Here is a 14,677-nt window from a genome sequence, read left to right as displayed (position 1 = left end):
TTTTTAGGTCAAGTCGATCAGTGAGTGGCCCTCATTGGATATGGTGGATGGAATTGAACTAGAGTTGCAACAAACCAATGTAGTGTTGCAGAATGTTTTTCAAATATTTCCACCATTCACATTTAACAAAATAAATGTCCCAACAAAATGCAATGACAGTATTTCACCTATATTTATTTTTCACGTGACTTTCACAAAACTAAATTTGACACGTAGAGAGAAACTGGAGTAAATAAAAAGCTGTGCATGCTCTTCCAGTAGTACACCTAAGGTGCTTAAAGTCTCAGGTTTCTACTTTTCTTTTGTTGCCACTAGAATCCTGGAATTGTTAGTAAGAGGAAGTAAACACTATGACCCTTGATGGAAAGTGCACATCTCTAAGAACATCTGGGATAATTCCCCTAGACAGCCTTGGCCAATACTGTACTCGTGTCTAGAATAAATAATAATGCACAAGGCATATCTATACACATTACTAATACTTAGTAGTGGATCATTACTATTTAAAGTGGTGACAGCACTACACCAGTGAGACATTAACAGGAAAACCCTACTTGATACAAACTACATTTATTACAAATGGCATGTTAATACAATGTGCTATAAAATAGCCTTTAAAATCAAGGACTCGCTCTCATCGACAAAAACATTTTCTGTGGGAACAGTATTATTGACACAGCAATTTGCTGTACTTAGTCTTCGGCCAGAGGTAATGTCTTTGAGTGTACTTTGAGAAAAATACAAAAGCGTTTAAGTGACTACTGAAATAAAATAATAAAATAACTAGCGTTTACAGCCTTAAATTATTATATGTAGATAGAGTACCTTTTAAGGCTATATATTGTTTTAAGAACTAGGAAAAGATAAAACCATCTTTTATGGGTATACTTCGAATTAACGTCTGTCATTTAGACTGCACGCTTACAAGAAAAAGCTGACATCAGCTCCATTTAATTTTTGTGTAATGTTTTAAAGTGCAATCAATAAGTGGCTATCTTTTTCATCGATGGATAGGTTCCTTCTGCTTTGATTGGGTGACGTTCTCCAAATCAGTCTTCAACAAGTTTATCTGAAAGACAATCATGGTGCATCTGTGAAAAATAGCATTATAGCTCATTGAACTCATCCAGTATAAACACATTATGATTGTGAATAGCTGAACAAGAACTAAGTGTTGGGTATGGTTGCACATGCAGTCACGAAAACTTCAAATCTGGAAGAAAATGTTGGTGGATCATGCAGATTTGTACAAATCCCACACTGCTGTAAGATGACCATTTCAGATTCACTGATGAGTCATAACGGATAGTAATGAAATAAAATTATGAATAACTTGAGGCTACGAAGTGAGGCTGAAGATAAATAGCAAAACAAAAGTCATGTCCAGCTTTGACTTAACAAATGGGAAACCAATGCTGGAAAACACTAAAGAGTATGTATATCTCAGGAAATTACTGAAAGTGGACCAGGATCAAAATGGTGAAATATGAAATGCAACATACCAGTGTACCTAAACAAGACATGAAATAAACATTAAGTAAAATTTCCATTGAATACACAGCACGGTAAAGGACTATCAATTCATTCTAAAGAGGTTGCATCCCCAAGGGTCTGTCTTACCTGGTAATGCGTGGTTTGAGGAGGGCTCACTGCTAGACTGTGCAAGTTCTGTTTCTTCTGGCTCCAGTTTGGGCCCCTCCCAGCCCTCCATTGACACAGGCACTCTCTCCTCTGCACTGCCATCCATCATCCCTAAACCAAAAAAACAAGGTCCCATTGCTGCACAGGAATTGGTGCAACATTTAATAAGTGCTGGCAAAAGCAAACATGCATTTTCCCTCGATGGAATATTTCTGGATTGGACTGCCATCCTTTGGCTCGTTAAAACTAACGCCAGCTGAACAGGTTTCACAAAGTGGTTTTTGAATTAATTTCTTTATTGCATGTATGTTAAGCTTCTTTCGCACCGTACATAGCCAACCATGCTAATCGGAGGTGCGGGAAACTATATGAAACACTCCAGTTTCATAGCGATTTACTTTATCATGTAACATGAATGAAGGTATATTTCACATTTTGTCAATCTACTGCTGAATGAGGGCCTCCTGTGCCATGTGGATCATGGGGGTTATTTGACCACGTTTCAAGACCCAGGTCAGTTTGAGCTGGTGAAGGCAGGGGGCATAGATATGGCAGTAATCCAACAATGGATTTTTATGCACTGCTGCACTGCCCTCTGCTGCCCATGACACAAACCCACACCTTTTGTACATGATGGCCCCACTTAAAAGTATTACCCGGGCTCAAACCTGCTTAGATTCCGAGATCTGGCGAGATCGGGTGCATTTTCTCATCAGTAGGTTATGTTTGAACATGGTTAGATCAAACATTCTCCAAGGCAATCGGGGTAGACAGGAACACTGCCACCGTACACTGGAATTCCAGAAGTAATCTCGGTCCAAATAATAACAGGCATGGCATGCCTTGATCGCAGGGCTCATTCTTGATGTCATGTGCTGGGTCGTCCTCCAGGTTTGCCTGGCAGCCCTGCTCCCTGGTGCGGGGGCCCCGGCGCGCCACACTCCTTGGTTGGCTCCCGCCTCGACCTCTGCGACTGCGCACAGGACAGGAAATTATGAAATTACATGTGGAGTGGCTATTTGGCTAATTGGCAAGTGTGAAAACCACCAGCCTATCCAGTCGCCATTCCGGCAGCCTGTAAGGCAGTTATAGTTTGTGTGTTGGTTGTAGCATAAACGGCATTATTCTGTGGGCTACTAAATCAACTGATTTGTGGTAACGATACAAGGGCTTGCCAAATGCTTTGTTTCCTGCAGTGCTTACGGACGCCGCAATGCCCTGCTGCCAGCGAGCTGTTCCTTGCTGTGGTAGCCGGTGAAGCAGCCGACTTGGCAGAGGTTCACGTTGCAGATCTGGCAGCCGTAGCTGGTTTGCACACTGCGCCCGCGCCGAGTTCTCTTGTTGCGGCTGCTACACAGGACACACACGCGCTTGCGCCCCGCGAACTTGACGCAGGCATGCTGCTGGGGGCTCACGCTGGGTGCTGGCCACAGCACACGCTCTATACAGCGGCGGTTTTGTCCGCCGCTGCTACCGCCACCACCACCACCACGAGCCCTGCCGACCCTCCGCAAGCCTGGGCCCTTGCGCACGTCCACCCCTCCCACCAGCTGCTTGGCCAAAAGCAAGCGGAACTCCAGCTGGCTCATGGCGTTGCGGGGCTGCGGCATGTTGCTCAGCCTGTAGAGGATGTAGGAGTTCACCACGGCAGTGTTGAGAAGGAAAAAAAACATGTACTTCCACCACTTGCGCCCCTCGCGGCCCAATTCGAACCAGGTTTGCAGCTGGCTGGCGATGTCCACTTTGCCCATGCACATGTTGTAGTTGAGCAACGGATGCGGCTTTTGGCTTCCCTCAACGTCATAATTGTGGAACCTCCTTTGCATACGCTCTGATTCTGGCCGGGAGTTGGAGGCAATGATGGCCATGTTTTCGGTGTTGGCTTTGTGGATGCAGGCTACCAGCTGCCCGCTCTGCCGGAACTTGGTGTCTCCGGGCTGCAGCCGCGAGTCACGTAACTCCTTGGGGAAGCCACGGCTGTTGGGTCGTACCAAGCCGCACCCGTATGTGCCACGCTGGAGAAAGTCAGAGAGCAGTCGCGCGCTGCCAAACAATTTTCCGAAATACACGTGGTGGTGGAACCCGTGCAGGCGCTCCGTCAGACGCATGGCAGCTCTGTATCCTAGGGGGAAGCTTTTGTTGCGTCGGCGCCACAGACCCCCAGCGACGACGATATCGTGGCCTCCGGCGTGCACGAGCAGCGAGTGCACGTAGCCTGTGGACGCGCATGAGCAGATGAAGACCTTGACGCCGCAGCGGATGGGGTTGGCGGGCACACATGGCAGCGCATCATGCCGATCCTTGAACTTGCTGAGCACCTCGTCGAGGCGCATGTCTCGGAATGGAACAAAGTGGCGAGAGAAGGCCCCCAGCAGGTGGTCAAGCAGTGGGCGGATCTTGTGCAGTGGGTCATAGCCGATCCGTCCTCTGCTTGGTGCTTTTTCATCATCGCTAATGTGGAGGTACCTTTGCAGAAAAATGGAAAAAGATGGAAACAGTAAATAAACCACAAACACACCCATTGGCCAAAACTGGAGTGCAATATTCTAACAGCTCTTTTGCAACAAAGCAGCTACCTCAAAATTTCCCTGAACCTCTTGTGGGATATGGAGCGGCGGATAAACTGGTTTCCCAGGGAGTCATCGTCTGCCCAGTGGTATGGTAGTGCTGGCAGCATATTGATGCCCATGATGAGCACAACCCCCAGGAAGGTGGAGAGTGAGGACCGCGTCACGGGCCTTCCCTCACCCGACACAGAGCCTGGCCCAGGGCCTGTCAGGTGCATGTTGGCCCCACAGCGAGCCGCATGCCGATTGGTCTCGGTCACGATCCGGTCCAGCATTTCGTCTGTTAGGAAGAGCTTGAAGTAGTCGAGAGGTTGAGAACCGGCTGGGAGCGCATGCACGGGGCCTGGGCTGCCCTGGAACTCTTCCAACTGCACCGCATCTGGCTATTGATGGATTGTGTTGCCCCACACAGGAAAAAAAGTTGTCACATTACATTTTACAACACAGCAAAGACCGAGTGTATTAAAGTTTACCGAATGCAGCAAAGAGTAATTCATAAAATGTAATATCAGTTTTACCCCTATCTTGATTTTACTGTGAAGTGCGAAAATGATCTCCTCACTCAACAACTTAGAGTAACTCTTCACCTGCAGTGTGCGCGTCCACTCCAATTCATAGAGCTGCTCGGGTGCTGGGTCCTCATCTGACAGAGAGTGCTCCTCTTCCTGTTCGTCCTCTTCCTCATCCTCTTCTACTTCTTCCTCAGAGCCTGAGGAGAGGTCAATCACCTCCAGAACATCGTCATCCACTTCCTCAGAGCCAGAGCTTATATCAATTACATCTGCTGCATTGTCCAGGGTCCATAGGTCTGCACTATCAGGTTTTGCTGTAGTTGTCCTAGGTGTTTCAGTGTCAGGCTTTTCCTCCTTTACCGAGCACTGCTGCTCCTCAACCACTTGACATGGTTGATCAGTAACTGCCACACAAGACTGATCTTCCACCACAACACTTGCCGGTGCCTGCTTCTGCTGCACCTCACAAGGGTGACTATCTGCAATTCCACATTCTTTGTCATTTTTTTCTGCAAAGGGTGGATCATTTGTGCTGCCTGTATGAGTTTCCTTCATTCCACCTGTTTTATCGTCCCCCATCCCACAGGGCTGGTCTTCAACCGTTATACGCAACTGATCCTTTGCTGCTGGAGATGAATGATGTTCATCTGTGTCTTGTGGCTGATCGACTTTGTCAGGTTGAACTGCCTCTTTGTCACACGGCAGAGCCTTCACAATTGCCGATTGTGGATCCTCCACCATTACTTGTGGCCGATCCTCAGATATGTCGCATTGTTCATCATATGCTACTTTAGATGGCTCACCCTCTGAAGATTCACATTCCTCCATCTCGCAAGGCAGATTGTCTCCCATTTCACATGACAGATCCTTCACTATAGCAGGTATTTTACCTGGTACAACATGTGGTTGATGTTCTACACTTTGTGCTTGATCATCTGCTGTGACACAGGACTTAGTGTCTGCTGTAATCCGTGATTGATCATCGGCTTCTCTAGATGGGAGGTTTTCCACCATTCCACTGGGTTGAGCCTCCATCATTTCACATGATTGATCTTCCCCAGTCGCACATGGCTGATCTTCACCCATTTCACATAGCTGATCATCCACCATTTCTTGACGATGGTCAGCCACCGGTACCATTTCTTCCTCACTCATTTTCTTTATGGAGAACAGAAGACAAGCCATTGAAAATTATTATTTTTGAACTCACAATATGTATACATGATGCATCTTACACATGTATTTTTTTCAATGCACAGTGAAGTTTTTTAAAGAGCAAATATGGCAAATGTAAAAGGATATTCAACAGTTTATAGTGTAACCTTACCTCATGAATATCGATCCCAGTATTACCAGCCATCCGCACTAAAGAGCACCGCATACACCTAAAATCCCTGACTGCGCTCATGTAAGGTGGTGCAGACGACCACCCTTGGTGGGGACATGAGCAAATCTCCTGGTCATCGACTGCTCCTCCATCATCTCCCCAAGTCCTTATGCTAAGACAAGATGGGTATATACATTACAATGCAAGAATAACACTCCTTCCATACAATTTTATACTTTTCTATGCGTTTAATAGTTGTCCTGTGGAATAATTTGTACCCATAAGCAAGTTTATTTATTTAACCAGGTGAGAACCCAAGGGACCAGGATAATCTCATTTGCATGTGGCCTGGGTCACCAAAATTACAAAAGCTAAACAAATAAAGTACAGAAAATATAAATCAGCAGAAACAACTGTGTCACATGAGAAATCCTAAATATTGCGCAAACGTAAATTAATATTAACTAATGAATTCCCTGCCGCGTTAGTCGGCTCGGTCATGTCAAAATGACGAGGTTTCAGTTCACAGGATGGTTTACAGCTAGGACGAAACTTAAATGGGCACTAGATCAACATTCGGGCTAGGTGTAGGGCAAATGCATGACTCTATTTGTACACATTGCATAAATGTACATACAGTATATTTATACGGTGGTGAAAGGTGAAGGAGGGGTGGCTTTCATTCGTTTGAACTTGTTGTAAGGCAGTTTAGGAGCGGGATTAATTGTGGCATCACAAATCTGAGAGATGTAAACAACTTAGCAATGCCTTTCATACATCGGTGTATAGATCATGGCCGGTGATGAATTATAGAATAGTATTAGAAAAGTGGCGGTGCTTTTATTTTGTAATGAGATTCACGCACTGTGGATGCCCGGCAATGTGTAATTTCCACCACTGGCTCAATGATGTAAACAGGAGCTGAGTGCCCAAACCCCTTGAGTAGAAAACCACTTTACTTGTTGGATTGCTACACGATACATGAATGCTTGACCGACTCGCACTGACCACGCTTGGTGATGAATATTCAAATCACCCCCACGACCGGCACGGCTTGGAGAAACCATCATCCAACAGTGAATTGGCAAAACACGGCCGATACATGCACAGTGTGCATATAGCACACGTGTTAAATAACGCAACGCAGTAATTACCATCATGGTGATAAGCCTTTCCGTCCGCATGCTTTGCCACGACCTCTTTCCGCGGGCACTTCAACAGGGGGAGGGGACACACGTTCCAAATCACCCCTGGGAATGGAAAGTTGGAGCTTAGTTAAGAAATTGCAATGGTTTATACATCAACGTGAAGCTTTGTGAATTGCTTGCACCGTTGACGACTTCCTAACTGAAATCGTGCATCACTGAGGTGTCATTAGATCAACACGAAACTGCTACATTTGTATAGTTAAAATATTAAATACAGTATATATTGAGATTTTAATGATTACACGGCAAATCCGGTGTCAACACTACGTTAAGTAGTAGTACGTATGCAGGCAATTCATATAACGCTTATTTTGCGAGAATACACTACAGAGAATACAATACATATGCACTGCACGAAGCAACATTTCATATTTGATACAAAGTTTCATATTAAATTAACCAAACTACATTATTGGGCGCATACATTTTTTTTTAATTAATTGAATTATGGAGGCGAACATTGGCAGTGCAATGACACGAGTGCGATTCAGCGGATGGAGCAAACCCCACGCGGCACCAACGTAGCAAATGCCGAACATTTCGTACTTTGCAAACTGACGAGTTTATAAACAATAAAAGAAACCCATCAATCGAGCCATTATGGACGCTAGCCTCCCATTAACACGGCAGCAGCAGCAGCGACGCAAATTTAAGCCGCCACGGACAGCAGCAAGCGCGCATTCGCCGTGCAATCGTTATCTTTTAACACGCATATATCTCGCCCTCCGGATACGACGAAGCAGTGACGAACAAAACAAATCTAGGTGGAATACCGCGCATAGATTGAAACGTTTGCGGGAAGCGAAATTAAATCGCTAAAATGTGGGTGATGTCAATCGGCCACGCGCGCTGCTCCTTTAAACTCCGACGGGGCCTCTTTGTTGTATGGCGCGCGCTGATTGGTTCGCGCGGAACGTGGCCGCGCGAGCCAATGTGGGCGCTCATCTTTCGCGTTGCCACGACGAGGGGCGCACGCGGTCTACTCTAGGACGGCGCTGTTGTTAAATGGGCAAGTCAGTAATAAACACATAATCAATACGATTTGATTTGACCCGTAGGCTTTCGCGACTGATATTATTCATAATTTTAAAAAAATTTGGGGGTTAGGTGGTGGCGGGTTTAACGATACATTTATATTTACGCGATCTAAACCCCCCCCCCCCCCCAAATCCTGTATTATGGATAAATACAATATTCTTAGGTTTTTTTCGGTAAAGTCACTTGATACAGCTATCGTGCTGTGACGGTTCCACCTGAAGACGGAAGCTTGTGTTGCATCCGAAACGTCGTGATTTTTATTTTATTTTTATTTTACTTTTATACATTTTTTACCTACGTGACTTTACCGGAAAAAACCTAAGAATATGAATCCTTGTAGTCACGAAAGCTTCAAATCTAGGATAAATACAATGTTGCTGTGGGCTCAAATGACTCGTACATAGTGCATAGTGATATTTCCTGGCTCGTTTGAACATACACGCGATGAAATTAACTCATACATTACACACCAAAGTGCTTTGTACAATAAGCCCCTTTGTCAATGGTGTCATCTTGAGGCTGATGAGTTGATTCAATAAACCCACACGTGTACTTTCTCCAGTTTGTCATACAAAGCAATTTAAGTGAACGTTAAAGATGTTTTATGAGATCATCAACGGGGTGCAGCACATCATGTTCAATGCAAAAATTATTTAGACAACCCACAATGAAATAAATTAGATCAAAATCTCAAATGTCTGCGACTAATCTATGGAGCTATATTACACGCTTTTAATTAACTCACTGTCTGTTGTTGTCGTATCCTCAAATCTTGTAACTCAATTTTAACACACTTCCCAATGTGGTATCGACTGCAAACTTCGTATACTTATGTCTTACTGATGACAATACTATATTATATCATTAAAAAGAACAAATATATGTTTAAACCATCTTTTTATATGTTATGTTTCGGCTTAGGTCTAATTGTCCACGCTCAACTCACGTTGGCTGTTCATCACCACGGCCCCTTATGGCAAGCTTCGGGGCCACTTCATGGAGTTGTGGAGTTCTTCCATTACTAGTACGGTACATTTCATTAAAGCGTGTTCAGTGCTCTAATAACGTGTCGGCTTCCTGAGCCACCTAGCCTCTTACAATATGGTAAACGATTATTAAGTTTGGGGTAGTTTAATAGGTCGATCAAAACTATGCAGTACACTGTAATATTAAGTCCAATACCACCAGATCTTAACACATACATTCCTGCCACCCTAACACATGCCAGCAACCCTACTTCAAAAATAGTACATTTACATTTATAATCGCCATCGATTCTCATTTTAGGTGTATGGGAATCAGTTAGGTATCACGATACCATTCATTCCATGCCCACACTGCGACCTGTCAGCTTAAAACCCCCTGTTGGCCACTTTCACGCATTACCAATTGTAATAGGTTTTTACCCTTTTATCTGAGAAGACAACTCTGATAATGTATGCACAGTGCACAGTACATACATTATCAGAGTTGTCTTTTTGTTTGCATTTTTACCGCAAGTGTTGTGGTTAATGCAAACATGATCCCTTGTATAAAGGTGTCAGTTTTGTTGCCAGATAATGGGTAAAACCCTATTATTATATCTTGCTACTGGCAAAGGAGGTCTCATAATGCATTACCAATTTTCAACTGAGAGGTCTGCCTGACCGTCGCTTATCGCTACCCCATTTAACGCTAATTCGCTTTGTGCTCTTTGTCCTGGATAATTTGTTTTACAACTAAAAATATGAAAGCGTACGAGAACACACAAAGCTGGTCGAGGAAATGCACCCGCCGGAAAATGTGTTTCCACCATTGCCTACAACATCTTAAATACTTTTTAAATAGCCATGTAAATATTTATCCTGGTGTTCAGTGGGATACTTTTTTACGCGGTATATTTCACTAAACCATGTTTCCAAACACTTTGACTTCAATAACACATTCAAATGAAATGGGTGCTAATTGTGTGCACATTGTTTGCAGCTGTAAGAGCCATTTGTGCTAATGAAACGATTAAGTGAGAATGCAATATTACACCTGCAACTGTGCAATTTATTTTAGCAATGATGTCAATTGGGGACTGTAATTTGTGTATTGCATTCGAACTGCACACTATGCTCAAAGCAGCCAAATGCCACGATCATTTTATAAGATAACACAATTGATTAATTTCCGTAAATCCCTGGAATGTTCATAAACAGCTTGCATTCATTTATGACGTTTCTCTTTCATATGACCACTTAAATGCACCATGCTGTTGTTCAGAAATGAAAACAAATTGACTGCTCAAACTTGGGAAAGGCAACCATTGCATGCTTAAACCTAAACGTATTAACAACTTTCGAGAGCATACCGTACACATTTGTTTAACTTATACACCAAGCTTGGTCGGCTTGTTTAATATCATAGAATAGTTTGTACTGCCACAATGTTCAATGCAGAATATTTATACAATAACCATAGGGCCCTAGCAAGCCAATTTTAAACATTAATGAATTTCCTTAATTATTAAATGCACACAGAAACTGCAGGATTGTAGTTATTCGTGAATTTAGTATTGCACAACCTGCATTTACGATGCACATTTACTAACATAATTCAATAACTTATGTTACCTCAATGTGCACATTTATAGTTGAATGTTCACAGCTGTGAATTTCTATTTAACAACACGATTTCAAATGTGAAAATGTGCTGCGCATCATGTAAAATATGCACACACAATATACACTGACCTCATTACAAATGGGTGAGGCATATTTTAGTCACATTCCATTTACACAGTCAAATTAAGTACGTTAAAAGTCTATCAACATTACATCGTATTCTGAAAGCTCATATTGTTGAAAAAACAATGCATTTACATAATGCTATGCAATGCATATTTAATCACACATGCTCTCTGTTCTGTGCAATGATAAATTATCAATGTTAAGAAAAGTAGTATGGTGTTTGGAATTAATTATGCTTACACAGTATACGCATTGCAATTTAAAACTACGCAGTCAAGTGAAAACGACATCTTCATAATGGCTCATACAAATGTTAAGTTACGTATGGCAGTTTATTATCAGACTAAGATATCAACAATTTGTAACGACTATCCTTTGAAATTCTAGCTCAAACTGTTTTGAAAATACATTAGTTTGGGGTGATATGTAACCGATCTGATTTATGATTTGCACTTACACATTTATTCTCCTCCCTGCCCATACCCACAATCACTGGGCTCAGTCTTAGCTGTTTCCATCATTATCCCATTAATGTACAATTCTATGTTCAACAGCTTTGCCTGTAATCACACTGCAATTAAACACCCATTGCAATTAACAGCCTACCACAATAAAGCAAAACGATTCAGACTGTTGTGCGACTCTCTTAACTTACAAATATGCATAATAATCAAAATCAACATTAAATTATTCACATCAAAAATGGAATTAAGTACCGTAGAGCTACTGTTATTCAATTATGAAGGCTGGCTGCATTGGCTTTGGGTGGATTAAACTACAAAACATATATATTGCTTTTTCGTAAGCGACCTGGCCACAAATCATATCTCAACGAAGTAGCTTATCACGTGGAAATTTATAACAGACAAATACTCAAGACGTATGTTTCTACATATGGAGGTAAAAACTGGAGGAACTGGCGAAAAAAATCCACATAATCAGGGGGAGAATATGCAAACTCCAAATATACAGCAGGTGTCAAGGTTGGGTTCAACCCCACGTCCTCCTGTATACCAGGCGAGGTAGTTAACATCTTGCCACCGTGGCGCCCCAGGATAGTGCTTGAATAATGTACATCAATAACAAGGCAATTGGTTATTTAGGTACATCACACCTGTTAATTAATTAGTGTGGTCCCAAATAGATATAAAAATAGGCAATTAGCATTGTCTTCATGAGATGCATACGTTTTCCATGCATGTACACTTATGCTGCTAGGCCACTCTGCACTTTTGTTCTCTTCTTTTCGACGTAAGTTTCCCAAATACACTCCTTACCGTGCTTCTTCATTGCGAACTGTGATGAGACATACCAAGGCAGAGCAAGAGCATTCATAAGTCGCAATACACAGGCACTATTTTGAGAGTTATTTTCATCTTTAAGATCAATGCATGCAAGTTTAATAACGCATGTGTGCATTATCTTACTCTCCGGCTGACGTTATGGTGACACTTGTAGCTTGTGGGCACACAGCTGGGGCTATGGCAGCTCTTGAGGTGGAAAGACAGACGCTGCTTTTGCTGGAAAGCCTTAAAGCAGAGAAATCACATGACGTGCTTCCCTCCCGTGTGCACGTGCTTGTGCATGACCATGTGCCTCTCCTGAGACCAACACAGAGAGTATGTTGGATCCCCGAAGCCATGAAAGATACATTGTACTTAGAATTTGAAACGTTGCTTTTGAGAAGCGGGTCAAACATTTAATTATACTGCAATTGTTTAGGTAGGCAAATACACTTGGTGCAGTGTATTACCGGCTTGCAGACATAGTCGCTTCTCATTCTTGTGCGTGCGCTGTTGCTCCTTCAACGCTCGCCACTCATGAAAGGAGACGTCACAGAAACGACACCTCAAGGATTCATCAGCAACTGCATCCGGCTTGCGTAGACGGACACCTGGGCAGAGATGGGATTTTAACAGTGCTTTTGTTTGCTGGGTCATTTGGGGCGTGCGCTTTAAAAGTGAAAGCTTCGAACCTCCTATTTGCGACGACAGTGTCGCAGTGAGGGCAGGGCTACTTAGGCACATCATCCGCGTGTGTGTGTACGCATCGCGTGCATCTTGAAGCACTCGAATGGCCGCTCACCTGCAGACAACGGCCAACCCAATGTACAACAAAACTTAATGAGTATCCAAATGTACATAACCTATTAAAAGCACTGCATCGTTTGTTTGGAATCATTACCAGTGTCTCATGTGCTAATTTAGCTTATATGGGAGTATCGAAAGCGATAGCTACGTAAGCTGCATTTGATTTTGCATTTTCCAAATAAGTTAACAAAATAGTATTAAATTTCGATTTAAAGTTTCGTGTCTGCAGGGATTCATATTCTTGGTTCTTTCGGTAAAGTCGTCGTGAGAATGTAATTGTTTTATTTTTATTATTATTTCCCTTCTACGTAACTTTACCGAAAGAACCAAGAATAACAAAATAGTATTATTCAAACTTTAAATAAACCAACGATTCTTTTTTAAATCAATGTACAATTTTATGGATATAAAATAATTGATTCTTCCTTCCACCCACCCAAGATTTAGGATGTATTTATCGGGGGCGATAGAATCAAATGTAATTTAATAAGCGTTGTAATCCTGGTGGTGCCACATGGCTGCGAGATAAAACGAAATCCACCTGCGGCTGTGCTCTCGGGATGATGATGATGGTGGTGATGGGGTGGGGCTCTGACTCCACTGGCCACCCGCCTCGTCCCCCGAGATCTTCCCAGCAGAGGGCGCCACAGAAGCCCGCACCAGAGGTCGCAACCGGGTACCTGATACCCGTACCCTACCCGATACCCGGCTACCCGTACCCGGCCGGGTACGGGGGGCCGTTTGCGACCCTGGTGCGGCCGGGTACGGGTAGGCCGTGAGTCACTGGTGAGTAACCGTTTGTCACTCATTTCGGGTAGGGTACGGGTAGGGAACGGGTACCCGTACCTGGCCGGATACGGGTACCCATTTGCGACCCTGGTGCGGCCGGGTACGGGTAAGGAATCAAAACCCGTTTGCGACCTCTGGCCCGCACCCTCCTCGCTCGCCATTGCAATTCGGATCAGAATCTTTACTGCAGAAATCCGATGAGCTGTGAAGCTCTTTTTTCTGCACAGATGTCCAGTAGGGGCGGGTTAGAAAGTTACAAGAATAGAAAAACGATATGAGTGCAAAGTTTTAGGAAAGGTAAGTAAATCACGAAAAATAAATGTATAAAATAGATATATATGTTCAAATTACAGAAGTGAACATCACTTGCCAACCTTGGGCAAGGCAGCAAAACAGTCCCAGACCACACCAAGATAACACACAGTCCCTCAATAAAAGTGCACAATAATACAACTGCAAAGAGTTTGGAAAAGCAGAGCTAGATTATATTTATTATAGATAGGCGGGTGGCAACAAAATGACGCATCGGACATCCACCCTTCGCGCTAAACGAGGCACCATAGCTAGTACAGTATAACTGTGTGCAGCATATGTACATAGTTTCTTTTGCCTAGAATGGAATTTAATCAATTGTGTTGTGAAGGGCCATTGTCCGAACCGTCGCCTATTATGTATTTGACCCATTCTGGCAATGAAACAGGTGTTAAGATGTTCAAACACCAAATATAATCATTTTGCCAGGACTCAAGTGCTGTTCTCTGGTCCGACACTTGGTGAGATTCGGCCATGAA

General features: G+C 43.4%; 2 protein-coding genes across 3 annotated transcripts in view; one reads left to right on the top strand and one right to left on the bottom strand.

Annotated features, from left to right (window-relative positions):
- Positions 1 to 124: 124 nt before the first annotated feature.
- Positions 125 to 8,125, bottom strand: LOC133340009 (piggyBac transposable element-derived protein 4-like). Of its 2 annotated transcripts, XM_061548102.1 has the most exons (9): positions 8,029 to 8,125; positions 7,202 to 7,297; positions 6,048 to 6,219; positions 4,796 to 5,878; positions 4,218 to 4,591; positions 2,845 to 4,107; positions 2,484 to 2,614; positions 1,621 to 1,752; positions 125 to 1,069 (listed from the first exon to the last, which is right to left on the bottom strand). In XM_061548102.1, exons 3-9 carry the CDS (start codon positions 6,126 to 6,128, stop codon positions 1,050 to 1,052), a joined length of 3,084 nt encoding a protein of 1,027 aa, XP_061404086.1. In that variant the 5' UTR covers positions 6,129 to 6,219; positions 7,202 to 7,297; positions 8,029 to 8,125; the 3' UTR covers positions 125 to 1,049. The 2 variants fall into 2 exon arrangements, with proteins under 2 accessions (XP_061404086.1, XP_061404091.1); XM_061548107.1 differs by having other exon boundaries at positions 7,202 to 8,117.
- Positions 8,126 to 8,214: 89 nt separating this feature from the next.
- LOC133339999 (low-density lipoprotein receptor-related protein-like) overlaps positions 8,215 to 14,677 on the top strand; it is a 77,257-nt gene continuing 70,794 nt past the window's right edge. The window contains exons 1-2 of the mRNA XM_061548098.1: positions 8,215 to 8,268; positions 9,215 to 9,317. The gene's annotated coding sequence lies outside the window, so the exon portion shown is untranslated. The remainder of the gene's footprint in view (positions 8,269 to 9,214; positions 9,318 to 14,677) is intronic.

The sequence above is a fragment of the Lethenteron reissneri genome, chromosome 9 (assembly GCF_015708825.2).
Source record: "Lethenteron reissneri isolate LAM-NWPU_2019-01 chromosome 9, ASM1570882v1, whole genome shotgun sequence".
Taxonomy (NCBI): domain Eukaryota; kingdom Metazoa; phylum Chordata; class Hyperoartia; order Petromyzontiformes; family Petromyzontidae; genus Lethenteron; species Lethenteron reissneri.
The sequence above is the reverse complement of the archived record's forward strand: the minus strand, read 5'-3'. Positions and strand labels throughout refer to the sequence as shown.

Excerpts from the sequence above, each read along its gene's own strand:
- LOC133340009 (XM_061548102.1), bottom strand. The coding sequence starts at position 6,128 with ATGAGCGCAGTCAGGGATTTTAGGTGTATGCGGTGCTCTTTAGTGCGG. Across the intron at positions 4,108-4,217 it reads AGGTTCAGGGAAATTTTGAG|GTACCTCCACATTAGCGATG; the intron begins GTAGCTGCTTTG and ends TTTTCTGCAAAG. Across the intron at positions 1,753-2,483 it reads GAATGAGCCCTGCGATCAAG|GGATGATGGATGGCAGTGCA; the intron begins GCATGCCATGCC and ends TTTTTGGTTTAG.